The sequence below is a fragment of the Acyrthosiphon pisum genome, chromosome A1 (assembly GCF_005508785.2).
Source record: "Acyrthosiphon pisum isolate AL4f chromosome A1, pea_aphid_22Mar2018_4r6ur, whole genome shotgun sequence".
NCBI lineage: Eukaryota > Metazoa > Arthropoda > Insecta > Hemiptera > Aphididae > Acyrthosiphon > Acyrthosiphon pisum.
The window spans coordinates 85696586-85708055 of record NC_042494.1 but is presented as its reverse complement, the minus strand read 5'-3'; the positions used below and the strand labels follow the sequence as shown (position 1 = coordinate 85708055).

General features: G+C 25.4%; 3 protein-coding genes across 4 annotated transcripts in view; 2 read left to right on the top strand and 1 right to left on the bottom strand.

Annotated features, from left to right (window-relative positions):
* The window catches only part of LOC100573013, a 1671-nt gene extending 275 nt beyond the window's left edge, over positions 1-1396 (top strand). Inside the window, exons 2-5 of one of the 2 annotated variants that reach the window (XM_029487661.1) lie at positions 86-176; positions 248-503; positions 590-790; positions 914-1396. In XM_029487661.1, coding sequence (XP_029343521.1) covers positions 93-176; positions 248-503; positions 590-790; positions 914-1182 — 810 coding nt within the window. In that variant the 5' untranslated portion in view covers positions 86-92 and the 3' untranslated portion in view covers positions 1183-1396. Of the gene's footprint in view, positions 177-247; positions 504-589; positions 791-913 lie in introns of both variants that reach the window. The other variant, XM_029487660.1, reaches the window with a different exon arrangement.
* Positions 1397-1880: 484 nt separating this feature from the next.
* Positions 1881-4953, bottom strand: LOC100161808 (syntaxin-10-like). The gene is given in 4 exon segments (NM_001246012.2): positions 1881-2123; positions 3546-3640; positions 3840-4045; positions 4584-4953. Coding segments are annotated over 4 exon segments (441 nt in total). The 5' UTR covers positions 4647-4953; the 3' UTR covers positions 1881-2046.
* A 925-nt stretch (positions 4954-5878) lies between these two features.
* LOC100572853 (DENN domain-containing protein 2A) overlaps positions 5879-11470 on the top strand; it is an 8082-nt gene continuing 2490 nt past the window's right edge. Inside the window, exons 1-6 of the mRNA XM_003242277.4 lie at positions 5879-7262; positions 7384-7512; positions 7603-7720; positions 8822-9015; positions 9096-9317; positions 9434-9576. Of these exons, the coding sequence (XP_003242325.1) occupies positions 6282-7262; positions 7384-7512; positions 7603-7720; positions 8822-9015; positions 9096-9317; positions 9434-9576 (1787 nt within the window). The 5' untranslated portion in view covers positions 5879-6281. The remainder of the gene's footprint in view (positions 7263-7383; positions 7513-7602; positions 7721-8821; positions 9016-9095; positions 9318-9433; positions 9577-11470) is intronic.

The following is an 11470-nucleotide window of genomic DNA, read 5'->3' as shown; positions in this document are numbered from 1 at the left end:
ATATTTGATTATTTTATGCATATATTTATTAAATTAATATCGCTACAATAATATTTGGTTTTTATATGATCAGTATTATTTATAGTTGAACCATGAATGATTATTCCATTGAACCAGTAGTTGATTCAGAATTGTACGAAGTTGAAGAAATTAGACATTTGTATGACCTTTTTGATGTAAGTTTTAATGACAATTCATTGTATATTAATGATGTATTTTTATGAATTGAAATTTTAAATAATTTCAGGTTATAAGTGTTCATAAAGTACAAAATCCACTGCTTTGGGGCTTATACACACTAAGAAAAAATGAAATGGAAATAAATACAAAAAATATTAAGGTAAATGAATGGCTTTTATATCACGTTACTGCCACTAAAAATGTTCAATCAATTGCTGAGAATAATTTGGACTGGCGTTTCACAAATCGTTGTCGATATGGAAAAGGTGTATGTTTTTCATATTGCCCTTTGTATGCCAACCGATATGCATCATGTGCTCAGGGTAGATTATTGACACATTTATTTAATATACCTAAACAAATTAAATTTTGTACTTTCATTAAAAAACATTTAATAATATTAAATCAGGATCAACTTCTGCAGTAGATTACGATGAAAATCTAATGCAAATACTTATTAATATGGGTTTTCCAAGAGAAGCAATCAAACGAGCATTATTTTATACTTATAACCAAGGCCTAGAATGTGCGACCAAATGGCTTATGGACCATATTACAGATAATAATTTTGCTGAACCTTTTGTTCCTTCCAGACATGACTTCAATAGTGGTGGGTGAACTATTTTTTTTTTAAGCGATTTAAAATGTTGATATTATTTTGTATATTAATCTATTATTTAAATATTTCAATCATTCTTGTTTTCACGCTAATTTAAAATAATCTTTTTTTTAGAAATTTCAATTGAGCGAGCATTTATAATTTGTCGAGTCTTAGTTCAAAGAACTAAAGATGTTAACGTCAATTATAATTTGAATGTTATACCTAATGTTTTTGATACTGCTAAATCATTAAATGGCATGGTTTATGTAAAATTCAATGATTACGAATTTTATCCACAGTACATTGTATATTACAGAGAACATACGACAGAACATAATTTAACTCAATATGCTGATCCGTATTCATGCAATTTCAATTATAACTATTGTGCTGATCAATGATAACAGTATTTTGACTTATGCATATTAATAGCAGCAACATTATTATTACAGATTAACCGAACAAACATTATATAACTCATATATCAAGTATTTTTAGTATAAAGGTATATTTATTAATTTATATTTTATACTTAATAACACAATAATGTTAGTTGTTAAGCAAACGCATGATTTAAATAAAATAAAAGTAATATATTTTAAAATACCTTATAAACAAAATATGTTCTTATATTTTAAATAAATGAAATTTCTAGTTGTATTAGTAGAAAATGTTAAAATAAAGAGATTGTATTTTGTGAATGAGTGATGAGTCAGATGGTTCTCTGATATTAAATATGTATCAAGAATAAATTTCACATTTAATCCAGTGTCAATAGAGTACAATCATAGATAAGTATAATATAATACAATGTATTACAATATAGTTTACAATGGAAGAACATAGGGAAGGTGAAAGATAGAAAGGAATTAAATAGTTTTGTTATAGTATTATTATATGCCTGAGAAGAACATATTAATCAAATGACGACAAAGGTAAATTTAAGAACTAAAGTACACCAAAATATTTTATTTAGATATAATGAAAAAACAATTGCTGAACGATCAAGAACAATTTATCAATTCATCATTAATAATATTTAACCTTTTTAAAGATAAAAAATGATAAAATAAAATATATTCAGAATAACAACAAATTAAGTGATAATAGAATTTACTATTTTTTAGACTAGATTTTTTAATAATAAAATTGAATGGCATATATGCCACATTCATTATAATAATTTGTCAATATATTTTATGAGAAAAGTAAATATAAAATAAATAAAATCAGTCTTTTTACCAAATATAATGTTTGAACATAATTTATAAAATTATTAAAAGAATGATGGTTATTAAAATAATACCGACTAAAATTCCAATCGCCATCCATTGTCTTCTATCTGAAATATAAATTACATTGTTAATATTATTTATAATGAGAATAAAATATAGAACTGATGTAATTGTCTAACAATAAAATAACATTTTTTCTAATATATTTTTTATATTTAGTTATTATGACGCTTAATTAAAAAAAAAAATAATACATTAATAAGAACAAGTTTTTAGGAGATTATTAATTTTATTGGTCAGTTATTTTCATTACATCATATACTAATTTACTTACATATTTTTGTACAGAAGTTTAGTATAACAGTAATCGGTCAAAGTATCCAAAGTGAATATTACATAATTTTAATTTTATAGTTTTATAGAAACTATTTCATAAATTATAATATAGTTATTTTATGTCATCCTTAATATTATACATTAATACTATAATATTAAGGATGACATTGCTGTTCCAAATCATAATTATTCTACCCGACTGAAATCTAAGGCTAATGTCATTGTTCCCTAAATGAGAACAGTTTTTGGACAGTAATGTCCTAAATACAAGTTACTACAATTTTGTTAACATGATTAAGTAATTTCAAAAATGTCAGTTTAACGTAAGTTGTTTTAATTAAGTTGATCTGTTATGTAATTGTATCATAGTTAGGTAAATGTTGTATCTAACTTATTATTGTCTATGGAACTCTCAACATCTAGCATGGCCATTGGCTTTTAGGTGATCCATACTTAAGCTTATGCTAATATTATTACATTGTTATGTATATTTGATGAAATAATAAACTTATTATTATTATTATAAATAATAATGAAATAAAATATTAATAAATATTAATCTCAATATCATATATTAAATCCGCAATTTAATATAGTATCTTAAATCGTGATTAAACCTCTTAAAAATGAACGTTGGCAAAAATGCATGTATACAATAGTGGTTATAACCTCTGAATATTGAACACTATAAACCGATTTTAAAATTATAATTTGTATAAAACAATATGTAATATTATAACCTACTATACGTGTTCATATTTCCTTATGACCTTATCTTAATAGTTTTCCTATTCAATAAATTGGAAAATAATAATTTTTTTATTTTTAAAAGAAAATATACAATCTATATCTATGACATAATGAGTATATGTGCGATAAGAGGGAAATAAATAAAACATGATTTAAATAATTTAGGGAAAGAAGCCACCCGCTGATGACACTTTTGACTTGGTTTAAATCTTGTGTGATTTAATTATATTAGTTTTTTTTTTTATATTTATAGTACTTAACTTAAAAATAAATTTTGCTATGTAACATACTCACAGCGAGTGTCATACACTGACACTGAGTCATAAACCCCACTCCGTATTTGAAATTTTTATTATGGTATTATGCATTTCAATTTTAAACATAAATACTCAATACCAAAGAACATTTTGTTAAATAATATAATATGATGTCACTAAAGTTACCATCAGACAATTGTAGAACTTGTGCCACCTTTTTTGATACCATGTCTAATCTTGATTCTGTTTTGTCTAATTCAGAGCTTAAATTTTCAAGCATTCTAAAAAAAAAATAAACATACATTAATTATAATGTAATAAATAATATAATCAACTAAAGGTTTTTTTTTCTGTCAATTTGATAATACATTATGAATATGTAATTCAATATTAAATTATTTAAACAATAGTTTATAATTATGGTAAAAAAATTAAAGGTTGATCCGTTTAATTGACATTTATAATTTATAATCTACTTACACATTTTGATGATCTAATTCAACACTTATATCTTCTGAAACATTTTTCAACGTTTTTACTGAATTAGATATAAGGTCAAGTTGATTGTGTTGATTATTCATCTTATGAGAATGTGAACTAAGCATATCAGCTACAAATGTTGATGTGCCAGGGCGAGATGTAAATAACACATCATCTGGATCTTCAGTATCCCTTTCTAGTAAAGGCTAATTTAATAAAAAATTAGTTCCAAATAATATAGCCAAAAGTAGTAATATATATTAAACACTTAATACTGAATTCACATGCTTATATACAAAAAACTATAAAATATAATGGCTTATTTTAAATTTGATAATATATAATATACACCTATTTTAGTTGTATGATATAAGTAAATGGCTTACATTTTCAATAATAATTTAATGAACTATTACTTATACGCCATACAGACATACAACTACTTATACTTGTAAGGTGATTGTATAACTTGAAAATTTCTGAATAAATGAATTACACTCTTGAATAGTAGAAGTAAACTACAGAGGTAAAAATATTGCTAAGCGAATTAAAGTAATCAATGTAAACAAATTAATTTATCTATTTATCTAAATATATACATTTATTTAATTTTAACTCCATTATTTCATTAAGCGATGAGAATTTGTTCTAATAAGTTGTTTTTATTCCATATGTATTTATCAACTTTTACTGTTCAGCCAATCATCTTTAAAACATGTTATGTTTTTATGAATTTAATCTTACCTCACTGTCTTGAGTTCCCGAGTTTAATTCCCAGGAATAACCATTTTTTCCTCTAGGCATCATATTTTATTTTAATATTGGAATCACTTACTAATTTGAATTTACAACAAAATTAATTTGGAACTATAAATAAGTATATTATGTGAAGTAGGTATACAAGTGAATTGTAAAATTTTAATAATTTCCGGATAATGATCAATTGTGAATATACTAACTATAAAAAAAATAATAATGACATCAATAGTTAATAGTTGACATAAGGAATAAAGTTAATGGTTTGGAATATCATAATATATAGTTAAATGATAAATTATGAAAAAGAATCTAGAAATTAAGAACTAAGAACAGGTGGTCAATATATCTACAGAATAGCCATCATCATTTATCACGTCGGTCTGTCATCTGTACGATAAAAATCTATTATCTGTACAAATAAAATAATAATATCAATATATTATTATTATTGAATATAATATTATATTGTATAACATAACATCGTATTATATCATAATATGACGACAGCATTGAAATATTGAATCTTCAATCTTATATTATATTGCATATTGTGATGGCTAGATGGCGTGATATCATAGAACAATAAAAAAATGGACTGCTAGTAAAAAGAGAGGTACTGAATCCAACATTGTTAGAAGTAAATAAAGCATAAAAGATTTTATATGCCCAAGGTGTATATATATATATATTACTAAATACTATTAGTATATATCTGTGGTATATACCATATAAGTTTATGCGTGATATCATAGAACAATATAGAAGCGAAACTCGATCAGCTGATGGGTGAAGTGTTTACCTATGATCTGAAGTCCGAACAATGAAACTGTTTCCGTAACACTGACATGATGTTATACCCGTATTGAAAAACCGTTTCCGCTTAATAGGCAGGATATTCTGCGCGGGGTCGGGTTGTTTCCACTGTTTACTTTTATCATATATTACGTATGCCACGCCGTGTTCAAGGTTACAATCGCCCGATTCGGCCAATTCACGGAGTTTCATACCCCTGCTTATACTATAGTATAAGGTCTATGTCATCTCCACGGTCTTAGAAGATATGGTAATCTCTTTTGATTATATAATGGTATAATATAATGGTATATTATAATGGTATAAACCATATAGAATAAATGGTAACAACAATGCGAACATCCGATCGCGGCAGCTGACCACCAAAAAATAATAATAATATTTTATATAATAACATAAAACAATATATATTTATAATATTGTTCTATGATAATATTATAGTCTTCATGAATATAATAAATATATTATTATACATTTATACCGATGTTTGATAGTGTATAAATAAACAGGCATTTAACTTGTTAATTTTTTTTTATGCCCTGTGATGTTGCGTTAATAAATGATAATTGTTAATTGTTATTAATTATCATCATGTAGTGTTTTATAATTTAGTTGCGCGTTTCATAATTCGTTATTATTGACATAGATTAGGCGTTGCATTCAGCATTGAGAGTTGACAGAGTTCAGTAACTTCAGTTTACTCGTGTGCTACACTAACACACTGTTCGGAGTACGTGGTCGATGATTGCTATTCATAATAATTATCCGTGAAAATAATTCTTTCTGCGAAGTATTTTACATTTTTTTTTATAAGTAACTTTGTTGTTTGTTATAAAATGTGACATTTTCACTAATGATATCATCAAAATTATGAATGAAACGAACGCAATTAATGTAGACGTATTGACGAAACGATTCGAATCTTTTCAAAGCTCTAAGAAATCAGGATTGGATGACAAGAGACGACACGAGAATAATGCGAACAAAAGAAATATTAAAAGAACTCCCGCCTTCAGACGGGATGTAAACATTTCGAGAAAGCTAGTAGTGGATCATTCACAGGCCTTAGTGGTAACTAACAATAAGAAACAATTTAGTAACATTATTATTTCAAACACTAGCGAGTGTAATAAAACCACACCAATTGATTCTCATAATTATAATAAGACTGACAGTTTAAATCAAAAATTATACCTAGATACGTTTGCAAAAGATGATAAAAATAAACTTGTAACTGACCAAAAATCTCTCATAAACTGTTTGAAAAAGAAACTAGAAAATAACAGTACTACTGCTGGTTGCAAACCGAAAGTACCAAAAAAAAATATTGATTTTCCACTAAAAGCACGTTTACCAATCGGTCCGCCTCCTAAAAAGCCACCAAGAACATTTGCTCATGATAAACAAATAGATCTAGATCTTCCTGATAACTGTACAATGGAATCTCATAAAAATCCAAAGTCTGATCCAAAAGCTATGTTGGAAAAGCTAGAAAAGTTTTTAACTAAAAATTCTCATACATATGGACCAAAAGATGAAAAGACTACCGTACAAGATTATAATTCAAATATCAGTTCTAAGAAATCTAACTTATTCAATTTGGCAAAGTCATTAAAGTGTTCGGAAAGTGATAAAACGTATGGTAACTCATTAAAAATACATCATACAGATGAACAGAATTATTTAACAAGAAAATTGTATAATGGAAATGATACAGAACATATATATGACGAACCAATATTCCTAAAACCTAACTCAAGGCTAAATATCGATAGTCCTAATAATTGTCATACGCTTTTAATTGGTAATGATCGGGATTGTGATTCCAATAAATCTAATCTACATTATATGGTAAGTTCTGATTAATAATTAAAATAATGATTGTCTATTTGATTTTTTTATGTATCTATTACTAAAATATTTATCATACCTTTAAATAATATTAAATCTATCTTTTTATGTTAATCTGTAGTCCACACCAATTAAAGATTATAATTCTGAAATTAATTTGAAAGAATCAGAATCATATTTTCAAATTGATACTACAGATGAATTGGATTCAAAAACAAACAAAAATATGACAATGAGTCATAAGAGAAAAGTATTATTTTATTTTAATTTGTAAACAATTTTTACCTTATTAAAATAATTTATATTTAAATTAACTGTTAATACTATGTAATTTTCTAAGATTCAAATGTTAATGAATGAAGCTTATGGTACATTTGTCAAAACTCAAGAGGAAAGTGATTCTGAATCAATTTCTAACTGTGAAGACAGTTCTAGTGGATCCATAAATAATCTAACGGGTATGTTAATAATTATTTTTCTTGCTTTATAGAGTATATCCTATAGGTCTATACTGGGTGATTCATTTATCATTGAACACTCATTATTTTAAAAAGTAAATGTTTTTGAAAAAAATACTACATGGTTTTTAAAACATATTTTTTTTAAATATTTTTATATATTTTTTAAGGTTTTCACTTTTTTTAATGACTACATACAATTTTAATTTCATATTTCAAAGCAGAATATTTTTCTAAGTATTTCAATACAAAAAAATTTAATTTAGGACGAGTATTTTATGAGTTATAAGTATTTAAAGTTTATATGAGTGGAGTGGAGTGATAAGCGGTTACCCTCAACATTTTGGACCAAGGTAAAAACTTCAAAAATTATATGTATAAAAAATATAAATTTTTAACAAAAACAATATTCTGTAACAACTTGAAACCATGTACAAAAATATTTTCAAAAAACATTAATACTTTTTGAATAATGAGTGGCCTACGTTAAATAAATCATGTGGTACATTTTTTTTCAATAGAATTAATTTGTAAGAAAAATATTATGAGTCCTTAATAATTATATAAGTTAACAATGATGAGGACACTTAACATCTATACAAAATGTCTGATTATATTGATATTTATTGTTTAATGTAGTTATCTACTAAATTTTATTTTTATAGAGCATCTATTATACGTCACATAATAAACCAACAGAAGGACTGTTATATTTTTATATCCATTAATGTCCATCAAAACTGTATTTAACTTAGTATTATTAATGCAATTATAATTTATTTAATTATTCCACTTATATAACTTAACATGATTATATCATTTCTATATGAAGAAGCTCAATATCACCTATAGTTTACTTTCTTAAATTTTTGTCTATAGTACAGATTCTAGTTATTAAGAATAACCTTAAATTCTATAATATTTTATTAAAAGAAGTGGGTAAGTCAAAGAAATTAAAACTGATTTTGTTACTCAATCAATTTTTAATGTTCATTGTTTAAGTTTTTTTATCAAATAATTCGTAGTAAATTAAAAATATTATATTACTCGGATTCACTCCTAATTACCTACATAATTTATGTAAATTTTTTTTTTTTTTAGATAAAAATATTAGTGAACAAACTTTAGAGCGTAAAGGGTATTTACGTAGAGTGGCTAAAAAAATTACAACATCAACATGTTCAACTATTGTTCATGATAAAAATCATCTATTTCAGGCACTTCTATTAATTGGACTGGATTTAAGTTCAACCAAAGAAAAATTGCCTTATATAAAACATAAATATCCCGTACAAGTAATTATTGTGGTTGTGTAAACCATAATTTTTAAATTTTTTTTACAAACTTAAGATTAATAATTATTTTATAACCTCAGGCTGATATACCAAAACAATTTGAAAATTTATGTTTTCCTGATGCACATGTTTGGCCATTTACGGCAGATGATTGTAGAACATATTCATTAACTGTTACTGATGAAAATGGTCGACGTAACTATGGTTACTGTTATAGAGTTCAGCCTGAAGGTGCTGCCTATTGTCTACCATTGGTATATTGTATATATTCTTCAATTAAAGCAAACAGTTTTTACTTTAAGGCACGTATTTAATATTTTTACTATTCATTTTTAATTAGATTATTCCACATTCTAAATATATTCAAGTTCTAATTTATACGAGATAAATATTAAATAATTAAATAATTTATCTACAGATATTAAAAGAAATTGAATCAAGACATGGTTTATCTGAATTCAATATGAAAATGTTTATAAAATTATTATATGACCAGCCATTTCCAGAACTTGGTTCTACAATTTATATACCTCTTGAACCTTCAAGTAACAGTACTGAGCCGTAAGTAAATAAACAATATTTTATTTTATTATTTTTAGATGTACTTGAAAACTTCATGTTTTAAAACATTTAATATTTAGGGGGGTTCATCCCATTTCCCTATTATGCTCTATTATGTCAATACATTTTTATCGGAGTGGATTAACTTATTTAGAATAGAGTAATAGAATCTAGCTGCTAGATACAAACTGTATTTTTCATATTTTTAATTTTACATTTTTAAGTTATAAATGATTATCTCTATTTTTAGTTTCTAATTTAGGTAGAGAATAGATAACTTAAAATAGGTTAGGTTATTAATGTGTCAACATAATCACTGTGGATGATACCAAATGTCGTTATTTAACATTGTTTGCATATGCTGAATGAGGCAAATTTGTGTCATATAGTGATATACCTTATTATAACCTTTGTTATTATATGCACTAAAATTTCTTCAGCTTTACAATTAAACTATTCATGTTTTGTTAGTGTCCCCTGTCAGTATATTGTAGAAGTACGTTCAAGTTGTACATTGATATATTAATTTTGCAATCTTTAAGAATTCTTTATTACAAATTCAATATTTTCAGAGTCAAGACAAATATACTCAAATATGATAGGCATCAAACATGTTAATATAAAATACTGGATAAATACTTAGTAGTTTATTGTGAAAAACTCTTTAGGTAGTTAGTTAGATGTACCTATATAACAGGGGAGGCAAATTATTTTGTCACTCCGTGCCAAAAATTACCTTTTTTTCTTTTTTTTTTTTGAGTATGCCAATAAATTATGAAAATTAGTACATATGATGAGAATAGGGCTATTTATCGGTCAATAATGATCATTCAATTTTATCTGTAGAATGTAGATATTAACTTATGCATTGTGATGTTATTTATTATTAAAAATAAAAACCACGTGTGCCATGGATTTGCTATCCCTGCTATATAATATTATACAGGATCTCTTTTTTCTTTTTTTTATTATGTAATACACAATCTATTACCTACATGTAAAACAATAAGTGAAAGTGATAATCTATTATATGGCTGGAATGATGGATTTAAGAAGTGAAGGTACTTTGACAGTTATTTTATACATTTACAATATGATTGTAATATTTTGGGTACTAGATTAGTAGGTTCCAACACCATTGCCTTTTTAATATTTTTTTGGGATTACTAGGTATGTTTATTAACACAAGTCTTTTGATTGTTGGATTTGTATAGTTTTGAATATTTAAGTTAAATTGTCTGTAAAAAGTTTTAGCTACAATGTGGATAAAAGAGCTGGTAAGATAAATTTATAAGGACTAGTTGGAAACATAAAAGGATGCTTTATTTATAACTATGAGGGTTTTTGATTGTAAGCGCTGTGTATAGTTGATGTTTGAATTTTTGCTGAGCCCCATAATTAGATTCTGTCTACATTGGTTTAAGAAAGAGTTATATAATAAATTAATAATTTAGTTGGTAATTTTATGTGGTTGTCATATAAAATCTATCATTTAAGAATAGTAGTTTTTTGTGTAGATGTGAAGATAATGTATTTACAATTATTTTAAATTTTAATAACTGCTTAATTTATCTGAAATTTAAACATTTATAGTTATTTTCCATAACTAAAACTACTTGTGCTGGATAATTGTACAGCTAAAAATGAAATTGATTTAAATTTAAAACATCAGTTATTTTGATTTTAGTTTGTGTTCAAACTTGTTAATATTGTTATTTATATGTTTTTCTGTTCAATTGAAGAGGACATGGCACCCGCATGTATTGTCTCCTCCATCTTACAAGTGCATAACATAGCAAATTGTACGCTAAGCAGATCACCTTTAGCTATGTTAGTTTAAAAATTAAAGTGAATTGGCCACGGATAAAATTTAAAGGTAAGATTATTATCTATG